This window comes from Bos mutus, chromosome 17 (genome assembly GCF_027580195.1).
Source record: "Bos mutus isolate GX-2022 chromosome 17, NWIPB_WYAK_1.1, whole genome shotgun sequence".
NCBI lineage: Eukaryota > Metazoa > Chordata > Mammalia > Artiodactyla > Bovidae > Bos > Bos mutus.
Genome location: NC_091633.1, coordinates 24509987 through 24528449, shown reverse-complemented (window position 1 = coordinate 24528449; position 18463 = coordinate 24509987). Strand labels below are relative to the sequence as shown.

The window sequence follows — 18463 nt, the reverse complement described above, 5'->3', positions numbered from 1 at the left end:
ACCTCAACTAGTCAAAGAGCTCGAAGGAGAGGTGGGTGGGGCCCATGGTATCTGTCATTGTAGCCTCTGCTGTATCAGAAAGCAAAAACCAGTATCCAGGAAATCCCATGGCAGCCCAGTGGTTGGGACTCTGCACTTGCACTGCCAAGCACGCGGTTCGATCCCTGATCCGGAATTAAGATCCCACAAGCCATGTGGTGTGGCCAAAAAAAAAGCAGCGTCCACTTACTTCTCATGGTCGTGACCCCAAAAGAGCTATGGCACTTCAGTTTTCTCCTCTGCTTTCTCTTGCTGTTCCTGTGTTGTTGCTGTTCAGTCACTAAGTCATGTCTGACTCTTTGTGACCCCATTGATTGCAGCATGCCAGGCTTCCCTGTCCTTCACTATCTCCCTGAGTTTGCTCAAACTCATGTCCATTTAGTCAGTGATGCCATCCAACCAACTCATCCTCTGTTGCCCACTTCTCTTGCCCTCAATCTTTTCGAGCATCAGAGTCTTTTCCAGTTAGTCAGCTCTTCACATCAGGTGGCCAAAGTATTGGAGCTTCAGCTTCAGCATCAGTTCTTCCAATGAATATTCAGGGTTGATTTCCCTAAGGATTGACTGGTTTGATCTCCTTGCCGTCCAAGGGACTCTCAAGAGTCTTCTCCACTACCACTTTGCGGTGTGATAAAAACTCACTCATGGGTCCCCTACCACTCTCTCTCTTCTTCCAGGTTTCTGACAGATGTGACTACATCTTTGTCAATGGGAAGGAAATGAAGGGCAAGGTGGGCGTGGTGGTGAACTTCACCTTCCAGCACCTGAACACTCCTCTGGAGATGACGGTATGGGTGCCCCGGTTGCCCCTGCAGATCGAGATCTCGGACACTGAGCTCAACCAGATCAAGGGCTGGAGAGTCCCCATCGTCTCCAACAAGAGGTGGGTGTGCTGATCAGGCTCCACAGCAGAAACCCAGGTCAAGTATGCTTAGCCTAAAGGTGGAAATTTACAGGATAGCTAACTTCAGGCATGTCTCATTCCAGGGGTTCAGGGGTAGCCTAGGGGTGTGTGTCTCTATCCCCTTCTCAGCTCCAATTTGCTTTATATCAGCTTCATTCCCTATCAAGTTTTGCTCCTGCGGTTCCAAACTTCTAGTCTACCTTCTTTGTGACTCTGAAAAAAGTACATCCTCTCTTCCCCAATAATTCCTACTAGAGACTTGGAGTTAAGTGTTATTCTTACTTGGGTTGTGTGTCCATGCCTGATCTAATCACTGTAGACGAGGAGGAGGAGAAGGGGGGTAGACAGAATACACTGATTGACCAGCTAGGCTGGAGCCAGAGGAACTAAAGAAAGAAGGTCAACCCTGCCTAAACCAAGGGATCAATATCAGGAGAAGGGAGAATTGATCTGGGAGGACCCAAGCCATAGAGGTTCACTAGAGACCTGTCTGAACAGATGCTGCCTGACCTGGGCAGTCTCTTTGTGCCCCAGCCCAGAAACTCTGAGATTACTTTCCCTTGGGGAGATGAAGTCCAAAGCTTGTCATCTGTGTGCCTAGTGCATCACTCTGATGGTGTTTGATGGAATGACAAGTCTGCACTATCCACATGAGGCAAATAAGTGGGCATCAGATAAAAAGAGAATTTTGTTCAGAGAACTTTATCATCTCAGAGAGACCCATGCTCAAAGAATCACATACAAGTGACTTGTAGAAAGTGCAGAATTAGACAAGGAAATATTCCTGGAGTCTGGGTACTCAACAGAGAGGAGAAAATTGGTACTTACGTGAGGGATAGCTTTCACATTCTTACCCTTGGAAGTCCACCCCTTTGAGTTCTTGTGGCCCCTGGGAGAGGGCATGACTTCAGGAATGGAGGTTTGGGTTCCATGTGCAATTGGAAGATGGTTTCAGACACGATCTTTTTCTTAACCACAGGGGTTTCTAATGTTGAGTTGGAAGAATGGAATTCAGCATGGTTATTGATGCTGCTGAGGGGAGGCAGTTGCAGGGAGGGACTCACCAAAGAATTGGGGACTTCCCTCATGATCCAGTGATTAAGATGCCATGTTTCCAATGCAGGGGGTGCAGATTCAATCCCTGGTTGGGGAACTAAGATCCCACATGCTGTTTGGCTGAAAAAAGGGAAAAAGAAAGACCTGGCTGAGTCTCTTTATGGACAGTGCAGATGCTGTCACAACTTTTCAGCTACAGAACTATTTCAAGGAATCAACAGCTGGTTTGATGGCGATTGTGATGGTGCTGGGAAGGGCTGAGAGAGTGCCTAAGGCATCAGATGATGAGGGAACAACTAACATCTGCTTCCTGGCCACCATCCTTGTTCTTTCAACATTTATCGTCACCAAACACCTTGAGTGAAACGCTCACTTTCCTTGTGTATTGGTTTATAGGGCTACACTGGTCATCCAGAGCCTTATTGTATTGACTACCGTGACATGATATAATGGCTTATCCCAAAACCAAGTGGCTTAAAGGAAAAACCTGTCATCTCACAGTTCTGCATCAAGAACCCAGGCAAGGCTTGGGTCTCTCTCAGGCTGCCATCCAGTTGTCAGTCAGAGCTGTGGTCTCATCATGAGGCTCGGTGGGGATGGACCTGCAACTGAGCTCATATGGTTGCTGGCCAGTCTTAGCTCCTCACAGGCTATTGAGCTGAGGGCCACAGTTCCTCACTGGCTGTTGGCCAGAGGCTGCTCAGTTTCTAGCTGTGGGATGTCCTCAGAGAGCTTCCCACAGCATGGCAGCTGGCTTCATCAGGGCAAGCAAGAGAGAAGAACCAAGGAAAGAGAGCCAAACAAGAAAGTATCTTAAAATCTGATTTTGAAAGTGACATCCTGTAACTTCTGCTGTTACCATCAGTTCAGTTCAGTTCAGTCGGTCAGTCGTGTCCGACTCTTTGCGACCCCATGAATTGCAGCAGGCCAGGCCTCCCTGTCCATCACCATCTCCCGGAGTTCACTCAGACTCACGTCCACCAAGTCAGTGATGCCATCCAGCCATCTCATCCTCTGTTGTCCCCTTCTCCTCTTGCCCCCAATCCCTCCCAGCATCAGAGTCTTTTCCAATGAGTCAACTCTTCGCATGAGGTGGCCAAAGTACTGGAGTTTCAGCTTTAGCATCAGTCCTTCCAAAGAAATCCCAGGGCTGATCTCCTTAAGAATGGACTGGTTGGACCTCCTTGCAGTCCAAGGGACTCTCAAGAGTCTTCTCCAACACCACAGTTCAAAAGCATCAATTCTTCAGCACTCAGCTTTCTTCACAGTCCACCTCTCACATCCACACATGACCACTGGAAAAACCATATCCTTGACTAGATGGACCTTTGTTGGCAAAGTAATGTCTCTGCTTTTCAATATGACCAACGGTCATAACTTTCCTTCCAAGGAATAAGCGTCTTTCAATTTCATGGCTGCAATCACCATCTGCAGTGATTTTGGAGCCCCAAAAATAAAGTTTGACACTGTTTCCACTGTTTCCCCATCTATTTCCCATGAAGTCATGGGACCGGATGCCATGATCTTCATTTTCTGAATGTTGAGCTTTAAGCCAACTTTTTCACTCTCCTCTTTCACTTTCATCAAGAGGCTTTTTAGTTCCTCTTCACTTTCTGCCATAAGGGTGTGTCATCTGCATATCTGAGGTTATTGATATTTCTCACGGCAATCTTGATTCCAGCTGTGCTTCTTCCAGCCCAGCGTTTCTCATGATGTACTCTACATAGAAGTTAAATAAGCAGGGTGACAATATACAGCCTTGATGTACTCCTTTTCCTATTTGGAACCAGTCTGTTGTTCCATGTCCAGTTCTAACTGTTGCTTCCTGACCTGCATACAAATTTCTCAAGAGGCAGGTCAGGTGGTCTGGTATTCCCATCTCTTTCAGAATTTTCTTCAGTGTATTATGATCCACACAGTCAAAGGCTTTGGCATAGTCAATAAAGCAGAAATAGATGTTTTTCTGGAACTCTCTTGCTTTTTGCATGATCCAGCGGATGTTGGCAATTTGATCTCTGGTTCCTCTGCCTTTTCTAAAACCAGCTTGAACATCTGGAAGTTCATGGTTCACCTATTGCTGAAGCCTGGCTTGGAGAATTTTGAGCATTACTTTACTAGCGTGTGAGATGAGTGCAATTGTGCGGTAGTTTGAGCATTCTTTGGCATTGCCTTTCTTTGGGATTGGAATGGAAACTGACCTTTTCCAGTCCTGTGGCCACTGCTGAGTTTTCCAAATGTGCTGGCATATTGAGTGCAGCACTTTCACAGCATCATCTTTCAGAATTTGGAATAGCTCAACTGGAATTCTATCACCTCCACTAGCTTTGTTTGTAGTGATGCTTTCTAAGGCCCACTTGACTTCACACTCCAGGATGTCTGGCTCTAGGTGAGTGATCACATCATTGTGATTATTTGGGTCATGAAGATCTTTTTTTGTACAGTTCTTCTGTGTATTCTTTCCACCTTTTCTTAGTATCTTCTGCTTCTGTAAGGTCCATACCATTTCTGTCCTTTATCGAGCCCATCTTTGCATGAAATGTTCCCTTGGTATCTCTAATTTTCTTGAAGAAATCTCCAGTCTTTCCCATTCTGTTGTTTTCCTCTATTTTTTTGCATTGATAGCTGAGGAAGGCTTTCTTATCTCTTCTTGCTGTTCTTTGGAACTCTGCATTCAGATGTTTATATCTTTCCTTTTCTCCTTTGCTTTTTGCTTCTCTTCTTTTCACAGCTATTTGTAAGGCCTCCCCAGACAGCCATTTTGCTTTTTTGCATTTCTTTTCCATGGCATGGCCTTGATCCCTGTCTCCTGTACAATGTCATGAACCTCAGTCCATAGTTCATCAGGCACTCTATCTATCAGATCTAGTCCCTTAAATCTATTTCTCACTTCCACTATATAATCATAAAGGATCTGATTTAGGTCATACCTGAATAGTCTAGTGGTTTTCCCTACTTTCTTCAATTTAAGTCTGAATTTGGCAGTAAGGAGTTCATGGTCTGAGCCACAGTCAGCTCCTGGTCTTGTTTTTGTTGACTGTATAGAGCTTCTCCATCTTTGGCTGCAAAGAATATAATCAATCTGATTCCGGTGTTGACGCTCTGGTGATGTCCATGTGTAGAGTCTTCTCTTGTGTTGTTGGAAGAGGGTGTTTGCTATGACCAGTGTATTTTCTTGGCAAAACTCAATTAGTTATCTTACTTCAGGAGAAATTTATTAGGTCCAGCCCACACTCAAGGAGAAGGGGATTTCACAAAATGAATACTAGGAGGTGAGGGGGGTTTAGGGACAACTTAGACCTCTGCTGGCCACTCCAGTCCATTCTGACTGGTCAGTACTCGGGCCATGTTGTTTAGTTGCTAAGTCGCATCCAACTCTTAGTGACTCATGGACTGTAGCCATGTGAGGCTCCTCTGTCCATGGGATTTCCCAGGCAAGAATACCAGAGTGTGCTGTCATTTCCTTCTCCAGGGGATCTTCCCCACCCAGGGATCTAATCTGTGTCTCCTGCATTGGCAGATGGGTTCTTTACAGCCAAGCCACTAGGGAGGCCTGTACTCAGGCCGTAAGTGTGGGTGGGTGCTCAGTCGCAACTCTTTGTGACCCCATGGACTGTAGCCCACAAGCCTCCTCTGTCCATGGGATTCTCCAGGCAAGAATACTGGAACAGGTTGCCATGCCCTCCTCCAAGGGATCTTACCGACCCAGAGATCAAACCCAAGTCTCCTGCATTTCCTGCATTGCAGGCGAATTCTTTACTGCTGAGCCACTGGGGAAGCCCGTCCTCAGGCCATAGCAGTGGTCAAATATTCTGCCCAAATATCCTGCCCAACCCCGGCTATGAACTCCGTAACAGCAGGACTTACACCCACTCACCTTTGCAGCTCCTGCCATGTTTCACACCCAGCCCCCTCGTTGACCCAACAAATCAGCATCTGTTAAACTGAACCGCCCCTTTGACAGGCCAGCTCAGGACAGCGAGGAGGAGGATGAAGACGAGAAGAGGAACAGGGGCTGCACGCTCCAATACCAGCATGCCATGGTGCGGGTCTTGACTCAGTTTGTGGCGGAAGCGGCTGAGCCTGGGGGGCAGCTGGCCCACCTTCTGGGCTCCGATTGGCAGGTGGACATCACGGAGCTGGTAAATGACTTCATGCAGGTGGAGGAGCCCCGGATCGCTAAGCTGCAAGGGGGACAAGTCCTGATTGGCCAGGAACTGGGGATGACCACCATTCAGGTAAGACAGCTCAGATGAGAACTCTGTTATTTGTCTCTTACACTAATATCCAGTCTTTAAATTGAAGTACAGTTGATTTACAATATTGTGTTAGTTTCAGGTGTGCAACAAAGTGATTCAGTTATACATACATATGTATCTATTCTTTTTGAGATTCTTTTCCCTTATAGATTATTATATGATGTTGAATACAGCTCCCTGTGCTGCACAGTAGGTCCCTGTTGTTTTTCAACTTTATATATAGTAGTGTGTAGTAGTAAGTACATATGTATGTGTCATATTTCAGATTCCACATATGAATATCATGTTATTTGTCTTTCTCTATCTGGCTTAGTTCACTTAGTTTGATAATGTCTAGATTGTCCGTGTTGCTGCAAATGGCATTATTCCATTCTTTTCTATGGCTGAGTAGTATTCCACTGCATACATGTACCACATCTCCTTTATCCACTGATTTGTCAGTTGACAGTTAGGTTGTTTCCATGCCCTGGCTACTGCAAATAGTGCAGCAATTAACATAGAGGTATATTTATTTTTTCAAATTAGAGTTTTCTCTAGATGTTTGCCCAGGAGTGCTATCCGTGGATCATTAGGTAACTATTTGGCAATGCCCATTTTCAGAGTGAGTAGGTTGAAAGGAACTGTCAAGTAAATAACATGAATGGTATAATAATGTTACAAGTCTTTAAATTCCTCACATATTCCTTTCATTTGAGCAACACTGGCCTGACTTCTTGGGTTGAATCATGTCTGAAACTTCAAGACATTACTTGTCTGTAAGACACAGTGGACATTACCATCTTGGGACAAAAGCTCTAGAAATAGAGCCACTATATATATGATCCAGCAATTGTACTTCTGGGCATATATCTGGAAAAGACAAAAACTCTAATTCGAAAAGATACATGCATCCCAGTATTCATAGCAGCACTATTTACATAGCCAAGATATGGAAGCAACCCAGGTGTCCATCAACAGAAGAATGGGTAAAGAAGATGTATATATATACACATACACACACATATATACTGGAATATTACTCAGACATTAAAAAGAACAAAATCATGCCAGTTGCAACAACAATTAGCATAGTAAATGGAGTAAGCCAGTCAGAGAAGGACAAATATCATGTGATATTAAGTTCATTTGTACATCTAAAAAAATGATACAAATGAACTTATTTACAGAACAGAAACAGCCTCACAGACATAGAAAACAAACTTATGGTTATTAAAGGGGAAAGGTAGATGGAGGAATAAATTAGGAATCTGAGGTTAAAATATGCACACTACATATATAAAATAGACAATCAGCAAAGACCTACTGTACAGCACAGGGACCTCTACTCAATACTCTGTAAGAACCTATGTGGGAAAAGAATCTGAAAAAGAATAGATATATGTGTATGTATAACTGAATCACTTTGTTGTACACCTGAAACTAACACAACATTGTAAATCAACTCTACCCCAATATAAAATACAAATTTTTAATTTTTAAATTAAAAACAAAATTTGAAAAGCCCTCGAGATGAACTAACCTCATTAGAATTCGGGGCGTGGCCAGCAGCTTCTCACTCTGTCAGTCTACCTCACTGACCCTTGTCACCTGAAAGCTTTGCATCCTGCCGTGATGCTCAGCTGCATTCACCAGGCCACAGCTCCCACACATTCCAGAAATGTGCGGAAGGAAGGAACACAGTAATTGTGACTCCACCAGTCTTGTGAGCACCTCCTGCTGGGAATGGATGGGGTAGACCAGTGTGCAGAATGGGAGTTTTGAAGCAAACCCTTTCACAAGACATGGTTCTCGAGGGCCACTCGGGTTTAGTCATTTTCCTCCTGTCTGAGACCAAATAATATTCCTCAGTGGCTGCCCCATTTGTAGGAGAGGCGATCATCCTCTTAAGCAACAAGTGAGGTTTCTAAAGTATTTGGGCATTGCAAAGACTTATAAGTGAAACTATATTGGATTGTGGAAAATTTAAATCACTCTGGGAAATGGGCTTGAATTTAAAAGAGATCATTTTTGAACCCATTATTAACAAATGACTTAATTAACCATGGGACTTCTCATTAAAATAGATTTATTGCAGCTGTCAGTTGGGGCATATATTATAAAATATTCAGACAGCCTATTGAAACAAAATGTTTTTATTTATATGATCAAGAAAATGTAATTTGGCTGTTAACCCTATATTTTTTGAGAATGTTTTATAACTTTCCTTTTAGATATTCTTATGAAACCACTTGCAAATGATATAATTTAATAAAGTACTTCTGCCACTGGAAAAAAATAGTGAAAATAAAAGAGATCATTTTATCAAGGAGGAAAATAGATTGCTTTGAATTGGGACCCAGGAGTCACATGTTCCAATGCTCTCTGAAAGCTGAGAAGGAGCCATCAGTGAGAAAATTAGGATGGGTATCAGATGAAAGACAATGACTGATTTGGAACCTAAATGTGAGGAGCACAATACGGAGTGGTGAGGAGTGTGATGAAGAGGCTGCTATTCCTCTCCAAAAGCTGCCAAAGGGCAAATGGGAGCCCAGCATGGAGAGATATTGCCAGTTTTCCAGAACAGCTAGAAAGCTATCGTTAATATGAAATCCTCTATTTTTTAAGGATGGCCATTCATCCCATTTTAAAGTACTACATCAAACAAAACATACCTGCCCCATGGACAAGTGCTTGCAATCTTCACAGCAGACTTTTGCTCAAAAGATCTAAATTCCTTATTACTCAGCTATTAAAAAGAATGCATTTGAATCAGCTCTAATGAGGTGGATGAAACTGGAGCCTATTATACAGAGTGAAGTAAGTCAGAAAGAAAAACACCAATACAGTATATTAAGCATATATATGGAATTTAGAAAGAGGGTAACGATGACCCTATATGCGAGACAGCAAAAGAGACACAGATGTAAAGAACAGATTTTTGGACTCTGTGGGAGAGGGCGAGGGTGGGATGATTTGAGAGAATAGCACTGAAACATGTATATTACCATATGTGAAATAGATGGCCAATCCAGGTTTGATGCATGAGACAGGATGCTCAGGGCTGGTGCACTGGGATGACCCTGAGGGATGGGATGGGAAGGGAGGTGGGAGGGAGGTTCAGGATGGGGAACACATGTACACCCGTGGCTGATTCATGTCTATGTATGGCAAAAACCACTACAATATTGTAAAGTAATTAACCGCCAATTAAAATAAATAAATAAATTTTTTAAAAAAGATCTAAATTCCTGCAGTTGACGCACTCATCTGTCTATCTCTCTCCCTCCCCCGCATGGAGCATCCTTTACACCAAAGTGGGGGCTTTCTGAAACCACAGAGAGCTATGTCATTTCTGCCTTTCAGATCCTGTCGCCTCTGTCAGATGCTATCTTGGCCGAGAAGACGGTCACCGTGCTGGACGAGAAGGTGACAATCACAGACCTTGGGGTCCAGCTGGTGACGGGACTGTCCCTCTCCCTGCAACTCAGCCCAGGGAGCAACAGAGCCATCTTCGCCACCGCGGTGGCTCAAGAACTTCTGCAAAGGCCTAAACAGGTGTGGGAGTGGGAACGGCACACCGTGAGGAGGGGTCACCTATTGGGGAGGTCACACGACTGGGAGAGTCACACACCAGGGTGAAACCCTATGTGTCTCGGAGCCGCATGGCGGGCTTGGGTCACACACCAGTGGGTTTATTCATTGAGTGGGGTCCTGCCCTGAGCAGGTCACACACACACATCAAGTGAGGTCACACACCAGCTGAGGTCACACAGCAGGTGAGGTTGCCCATCTGGTGGAGTCACCAGTTTGGGGGGGTCCCACAAAAGAGTGGGCTTGCACATTGGGTGTTCCTCAGTTGTTGTTATTTTTTTTTAATTTTATTGGACTATAGTTGATTTGCAATGTTGTGTTAGTTTCAGGTGTACAGAAGAGTCGATCAGCTATACATATACATATACCTACTCTTTTCTTTAGTTTAGATTCTTTCCCCATATAGGTCACTACAGAGTGCTGAGTAGGGCTCCTTGTGCTGTACAATAGGTCCTTGTTAGTCTTGAAAAGGGTTTGTGAAGGAGTCACTGCTCAGCCTCAGGCTTCCTACCCCCTAAATGGAGATGCTGAACAACAAGGTTGCCATGCGTGATGGATTCTAGGCAGAATCCAGGGGCTCAATGCAGGCTCTACATCCCACTGGACATCGCATTTGCTGTTTCTCCACATCATGATGGTCCTGGCTCTTCACCCCACTGACCTCCCCGAGCAGTGGGGTGAAGGCAAGGGCAGGAACAGACCCTAAGGAGGTGTCCAAACTCCTGTAAAGTCCCTGCCCCTCTATGATGGGGCCACAGGTCTGGGGGGTCAGAAGGAGAATGGAGGAGTTGCTTCCACATTTATTGTTTAGCTCCGACCAGAAGTAACAAACTGCTGGTTACGTTGTACGTGGAGTTCTTTCTCTTTACTGGAAAACAGCATGTGCTAATAGAATGGGTGTGTGTGCTGGGTGTGTTTTCTGTGTGTTGTGCACATGTTGTGTGTATTGTGCAGCGCATGTTTGTGTGTTGATGCCACAGTTTCCAAACAAACAGGGCACTTGAAAATGTTATCTGATCTCCTCCCTCATCAGAGGTGGAGAAACATTATTTCTTAGAGAGAACCTGGATTGTGAGTCTCAGGAGCCTTGTTTACCAAACACCCAAGGATGATGGTCTCAGGCTGCTGATTCTCTGTGCCCCATGAGACAGACCGTCCTCCCGAGGGGATGCTGGAAGGCCTCCAGTCCTTGTGGGGAGTTTTCAGGCAATTTGCCTTGTCAATCAAGAGCCCTTTTCCCAGCAGCTCTATGCTCAGCAGGTGCGTTACGACTTGAGCCCCCTTGTGCACCCACTGAGGCTGTGACTACGTTCAGGCAGGGAGGTGGGCTAAGCCAGACCTTCCCCTGGAAGCACAGAGTCAGTCTTGCAGTTTCCCCAGCCCATATCCATCACTGAATGCTCCTCCATCAGGCGTTAGCTAATTGCTTGCCCTTTCACTCTGGTCTCTGTGTGCAAGGCTTTGGACTACAAAGCACTCGAAAGTGGGTGAGCTCAGAAACAGATATGAATTCTTGCCAAAGGCAAACCTCCCTCTTCTCAGGGCACAATGCCAGCCAGGACACAAATTCCAGGTAGCAAAGGAGAAATAACCTGAGGCTTCTTCCTGTCTTCCTGGGGCGATCCAATCAGATGACGGCCAGTGAGGAGTTAAGGAAGCGATAAGACACAGTTAGAATAAGGCCACAGAGCTGATCCATTCCCCACAAGCAGAGCAAGCCATGTGACCCTGAGGTTTGGTCTGTGCTTGGTTTGGGTGGAGCTTGGCCTCTGCCTGCAACTTGGCTCTGACATTTCAGTTTCAAGAAATCCAGTGTGCATTTGACTTTCCTGCTGTGATTTCATGGCCAATCGGAAGACCCTAGTAGAGGACTTCTCTAGTGATCCAGTGGCTAAGATTTTGTGCTCCCAGTGCAGGGGGGCGGGGTTTGACCTCTGGTCAGGGAACTAGATCCCACATGCTACAACTAAGAAGTTCACATGCCCCAACTAAGAGCTGGCACAGCTTAAAAGAAAAATTGACCCTGTAAACCAGGGTTATGCCCAGTGGCTTTTGCACTGGCTCCTGGTGGTGTTTTCCACCCAGCAGCCAGTCCAAGCCAATGTCTAACAAGGTCAGGATTTACCGACTGAGTGGAAGCAGGAGCAGAAGCCCCCAGTCTCATGTGAGAAGCTTCCTTCTCACTTCCAAAGACCAGATACCACCAGGAAAACTTAATCTGTTGTGGTTTGGGGTGCCTTGGTTTCAAGAAAGAGAAATCCACTCAAGCAAGTTGAAATAACACTGGATTTACTACAAGGTTAGCAAGGCTTTTGTGAAAGTGTTAGTCGCTCAGTCGTGTCTGATTCTTTGCAACTCCATGGACTGTATAACCTGCCAGGCTCCTCTGTCCATGGAATTCTTCAGGCAAGAACACTGGAGTAGGTAGCCATTTCCTTCTCCAGGGGATCTTCCCGACCCAGGGATCAAACCCACGTCTTCCTCATTGCAGACATATCCTCCATGGTCTGAGCCACCAGGGAAGCCCAGCTATAAGAACTTGGTGAAACGGGTTCAGCAGTTTTTCTCATATCCATTATCTCATTAGATAAATGCTGAGCCCAGACATTTGTTTGTACTCGATCCATTGTAGTTGCTCCAAAGTGAGGCTTCATTCCCCAGTTTCATACAAGCTCCCACTCATCTGCCCACAGCTAAGTGCTTCAGTCCTGTCTTTCTTATTTCAAACTGGAGGGGGAGATGCTGGCCAGCTCAGAGCTGCTGAGATGAATGGCTCTGACCAGCCATTCTCCGGGTTAGGTCAGCTATGGCCAGGTGGGCAGGGGCATAAGCCTCTTGGGGCTGAGCACCCCTCTGGGCTTGGGATGCAGCAGCTTCTCCAGGAGACAGGAGGAAGCGGGAGCAACGGGCCTGCCAGTTCGCTGTCAAGGCCAATGACATCTTCACTGAATTGGAAGGCCTGGAGATTATCTCATCTCTTATGATCTCCCTGGTCAGACTAGTCCCTAGGAAATCAGATCTAAAGCAACAAAGTAAAAAGAAAAGAAATTGAGATATACACAAACCTTGGCCCTGGCTACTCTTTGGTCTCCCAGTTTCCCCCAATGGGTGGGTTGGAGGATGGATGGGAGTACAAAAATTCTCCCAATAGAGAGCTTCCTAACTTTAATCTTCACCCCAACCCCTCTCCCTGCCTGGAGAGCATTACCCCTCACCTCCAAGCCGGGACTGTGTCTGCAAGCCAATACAAGCCTATCCTTAGATGCTTGTGTGGCAGGACCCGAAACAACTAAAGCCTAAAGCCAGACCTCTGAGGCGCCCTTGTGTAGATCAGGGGCTTTCATCTGTGTTGTGAGTAATGTTCAGAGACTGGGTATTAAAGCAGCTTAAAAGTAATGTAATAAATATGTTTCATTTAAATGTGTAACACTTGTGAATGACCCACTAGCCAGTAAATCTCCTTTGACATGCAATCTATTATTGTGCAGAAGTAGATCTTCCAGCGAAGGGGAAAAAAAAAATCTTTCTTTCAACACCTCGGGAAAGAAAGCAAATCTTATTAGGAGGTGTTTATTCCTGGTCGTGTTTCGTGGTTGTCATTTTACTGTTGTGGGTTTTCTTTAGCTTCTCTTGTCTTTACAAGAATTCATTCTATTTTATACCTTTTGTGCTTCTTACTTCTATACTGTGTAACAGGTTTCCCTTTGTTCTTGTAACATTCTCTTTGCTACAGAGTGTCTTTGTGTGCAATGAGCTTTGGGACCCAATTTTTTTACCTTAGTTTTTAATTGGAGTATAATTGCTTTACAATGTTAATGTTGTGTTAGTTTCTGCTGTACAACTACATGAATCAGCTATAAGTATACATATATTCCCTCCCTCTGGGACTGCCCCTCCGCCCCTCCCCACTCCATCCCGTCCCTTTAGGTCATCACAGAGCCCCGAGCTGAGCTCCCTGTGCTATATAGCAGCTTCCCAGCAGCTGTCTGTCTTACATGTGGTAGTGTGTATATGTGAACACTACTCTTTCAGTTTGTTCCACCCTCCCCTTCCCCCTCTCTGTCCATCTTTGATGAGCTTACTTATTCTTTTCAACAGGAAGCAGCCATCAGTTGCTGGGTCCAATTCAGTGATGGCTCCGTCACCCCCTTGGATATTTACGATGCAAAAGACTTCTCCTGATGGCCACATCCCTGGATGAGAAGGTGGTCTCCATCCACCAAGACCCCAAATTCAAGTGGCCTATAATCGCCGCTGAAGCTGAAGGACAGGGGGCCCTGGTGAAGGTCGAAATGGTCATTTGCGAATCGTGCCAGAAATCCAAGCGGAAGAGCGTGCTGGCTGTGGGGACAGCCAATATCAAAGTGAAGTTTGGCCAAAACGATGCCACCCCCAACACCAGTGACAGCAGACACACAGGGGCAGGAGGTCGCCTGGATAATAACATCAGTGACAGAAGACCCAAAAAGCCCTTGCAGGAATGGGGGAGTCAGGAGGGAGAGTACTACAGCAGTTCCTCCATAGGCCTCATGGAAGGCAGGGGCTCCACAACGGAGAGGTCCACCTTCCAGAAGAACAGGGGCCAGGAAAGTCTTCTGGATGATGGCAGCCATTTGCAGACCATCTCCATCGACCTCACCAGCTTCCCAGCCCAGGTGGACCTGCCCAGAAGCCACGGGGAGACAGAGGAGAACGACCCCCAGTCCTCCAAAGGGCTGAGCGACCTGGAGATCGGAATGTATGCCCTGCTGGGGGTCTTCTGCCTGGCCATTTTGGTCTTCCTCATCAATTGCGTGACCTTTGCATTAAAGTACAGGCACAAACAGGTCCCCTTCGAAGAACAGGAAGGGATGACTCACTCCCACGACTGGGTCGGCCTGAGCCACCGGACGGAACTGCTGGAGAACCAGCTCCACTTTGCCTCCTCCCAAGAGGAGCAGATCACCGCCATCGACAGGGGCATGGATTTCGAAGAGAGTAAGTATCTGCTCTGCACAGACTCCCAAAAGAGCATCAACGGGCAGCTGTTCAGATCTTCAGGACCCACCCTCATGGACGGGAAAGATCAGAAAAGCGAGCCCCCAACGTCCCCTACCTCAAAAAGGAAAAGAGTCAAATTCACCACTTTCGCCACCCTCTCTCCAGAGGATGGATGCCCTGCTGTGAACTCCCTAGCGGCCAGCAGGGAGGATACCGTGAACTGGGTCGGCCAGGATCTGGACCCTGGGGGAGGCCAAGAGTCACATGGCTACAGGGAAGGATTACGTGAAGATGTGTAAACTGGGCATTCGCAGACATTGGTTCTCACTCACCTTTCGGCCTTTAACTTGGGGATTCGGGGCAACGGGGACCGCAGTGGGGAATGAAAAGACAAGGGGGACTTCCCCGGCAGTCCAATGGTTTAGGACTCAACACTTCCACTGTAGGGGGCGTGGGTTTGATCCCTGGTCAGGAAACTAAGGTCCCCCATGCCTCCAGGCGTGGCAAAAAAAAAAAAAAAAGGGACACGATCAGGCTGACACTATCCACAGAGCCCCAGAAAACGACCCTGGATCCCCCAGGGAGGCCCCGAGTTGGAATCAATGTCCACATTCCAGGGTCCGATGTCTCAGTCGATGAAAAGAGGTTTATCACTCATGGCGAGATTTTTTTTCAACTTGGAAGAAAAATGAGTTCTGAGTCACTGAGCTTCCGACAGCCTCCAGGAAAAAACTGTCCCTCACTTGCCATCTCTCTTTCTTTAATCGAAGCAATTTGGATACAGCCAAAGCCACATGGCTGCAATATTCAATGTTGCGGACCACAGGAAAAAAAGGAGACTCAGGTTGGGCGGGCTGGATGGGAGGAAGTGCGTCATGGAAACTCACCTGGCTGTGAGCCTGAGCAGAAGCGGAGTCTAGCGCCGCCTAGAGTCAGCTCTTGGGAAGTATGATTTCCAATTATCTCCCACAGGCTGGGTCAGGGTAAACCCGGGTTATTGACAAACCAAGGCAATCATTGACAAGGGGTTGAAAGGGAACAAGAGGGCAAACAGGTCACCAATACCTTTGTAACTAGATGTCAAGAACAAACACCCAGGAAACTAAACCCTCTGAGCCATTCGGAGCATCCCTTTATTGGTAAACTAGGGATCCTGGGCATAGAGTTTCAATCAGGTTCAAAGAACCAGGCTTTTTTTTTTTTTTTAAGCAAATTTATTCTGTTCACATTTGTACCCTTCCTTGCATCGCCACCTTTGCAAAAGTCATTAATCACTCGTGGGCAGTGGGGACCCATGTCACTGTTTGCTGAGCCTCTTCCACCGTGGCCTCTGTGTCAATCAGTCTACACTGAAGCCCCATGGGGCCAACTTCACACGTGTCTTGCTTTGAAAAGGCTAGTCTTTGGGGGTCAGCAGTGCTCACAAGGAATACAACACCCAAGGATGCTCATTCTCCTGGCTTTTCTGGAAAGAAGGGAGGGATGGTCTGTGATGGGTCTTGCGACAGTCCCATCTGGTCTGCTGCCCAAGGCTGCTGAGATAAATCTGGGCATGCCCATAGAGGGGTACAGGGTGAGGAGAGTTGAGATTCAGTGTGTGTGACGAGGGTTGGGCAGGAAATCTGGCCCCCCTCACATGTGGGGGGAACATGAGGCTGCTGCTTCTTCACCTTGGAGGGATAGAGGGACCCATGGTACCTGCCTATGGGGCAGAGAGCTGGGTTATTCGAGCATTGGGTTCTAAGGTCAATTTCTCTTTCTCTGTCTCTCTGTCTCTATGTCTCTCTGAACCTATCTCTCTGCTTCCTCTCTCTCTGTGTCTCAGTCTCTCTCTGTGCATATAACTGAATTCTCCTGAGATCAAGTGTGTAATTCCACCAGTTCATCCTCTCAACCTCAGCACTCTCTCTAAAACTAAGGTGCTGTCCATTTGCCCTAACACTGAGAGTCCAGGAGCCATCAGCCACCTGCTCCTGTCCCCAAGTTGACTTACATTGTCTGGCTGGGTGACTAAATGGTCACCCTTTTTCAATGATAATCCTTTGCTTTCAGTAACCCACTCCTGTTCCTTTCAGCCTTTCCCTCGTTTTCATACCGCTGTCGATGCCCCCTCTCCAATCCGTCTGCGTGCAGAATGTATTGTAGATTATAAGAATGTAATATATATTTATAAACTTACCGACTGTAAATATAAAGTTTGCCTTCTGCGGCTTATGGCTGTCCTTTGTCTTTCTACGCACTCACACCACCCCCTTCCCCGCCCCAGTGGCTGGCATCCTCAGCAAATGACCCTCCAAAGCTGCAGCTTTGGGTAAATGAAAATGCAGATGGAAAGATCCCAGCAACAATCCAATTACACGCTTACATCGTGTAATGCCGCTCTCCGCATCGAGGCGATGTTGACACATGATGACAAAGTACATTGTGTACTAAGCATCTCTCCTTCAGGACCTGAAAGGATTTGCAAATCAATCACACATGCAATTCTCTGCTAAAAGCCTGCTGACTGATGGCGGTAAGTGAGAACCACGGCAGGCAAGCGTGTATCCCAGCCTCCCTTTGGGCTGGAGGGAGGGAACGAATGGGCTCTGTCATTTCTTTAGATCGCTCTTGTACGTTCAGAGGTCAATTTCCTGAAGGATGTATATGCCCACGGTGACTGTGGGCTGGGTTTCTTGTTGTTGTTTTTTTAAGGTTGATTTTTCAGGGAATTTCCTCGTGGCCCCGTGGTTAGGAATCCACCTTCCAGTGCGGGGGACTTGGGGTCGGCATCTGCTCGGGGAACTAAGATCCCATGTGTCGCAGGGCCACTAAGCCTGTATGCCACAACTACTGAACTCTTGCACCTCAACTAGAGAGAAGTGTGCCTGCCAGAGTGAAGATCCCAAGTGCTGCAACTAAGACCTCATGTAGCCAAATAAATAATTTTTTAAAGGTTGATTTTCAGATTCCTCTGATAATCAGTTGCAGTCCCAAGATGATTCCACAGAAGAAGAAGTTGCATGAAATCTTTGTCTTCATGCAAGCAATGTCAAGTGATGTACCATTCTTTTATTCAACTGGTATTTATTGAGCACCTACTATATGCTAGTTGTCGTTCAGTTGCTCAGTCATGTCCAGCTCTTTGCGACCCCCATAGACTGCAGCACACCAGGCTTCCCTGTCCTTCACCATCTCCCAGAGCTTTCTCAAACTCATGTCCATTGAGTTGGTGATGCCATCCAACCATCTCATCCTCTGTCACCCCCTTCTCCTCCTGCTCTCAATCTTTCCCAGCATCAGGGTCTTTTCCAATGAGTCGGCTCTTCGCATTAGGTGGCCAAAGTTTTGGAACTTCAACTTCAGCATCAGTCCTTCCAATGAATAGTCAAGGTGGATTTCCTTTAGGAATGACTGGTTTGATCTCCTTGCAGGCCAAGGATGAGTGGTAAATAGACCCATGCCTACTCTCAAAGACCTCTAGTGTGGGGTGGAGGAGATTAACAACAATGTAATTTTCAGATCATCATACATTATATGAAGGATAATAAAATAGGTTATGGTATAGAAAAAGACTGGGTCAATGCTTAAGACTTTGGCCATTGCACCTAAAAAAAAATCTGAATTTCTGTCTTCTCTCGAAAATTTCAGACTCTGGTGAGATGGGTCTTAGAATCCA

The 18463-nt window shown here is 46.3% G+C and overlaps 1 protein-coding gene across 1 annotated transcript in view; it reads left to right on the top strand.

The window, feature by feature from the left end:
* The window catches only part of TMEM132D (transmembrane protein 132D), an 896135-nt gene extending 878401 nt beyond the window's left edge, over window positions 1–17734 (top strand). The window contains 5 exon segments of the mRNA XM_005898418.2: window positions 717–922; window positions 5961–6234; window positions 9598–9789; window positions 13924–13999; window positions 14002–17734. Coding sequence (XP_005898480.2) covers window positions 717–922; window positions 5961–6234; window positions 9598–9789; window positions 13924–13999; window positions 14002–15104 — 1851 coding nt within the window. The 3' untranslated portion in view covers window positions 15105–17734.
* Window positions 17735–18463: the final 729 nt, after the last annotated feature.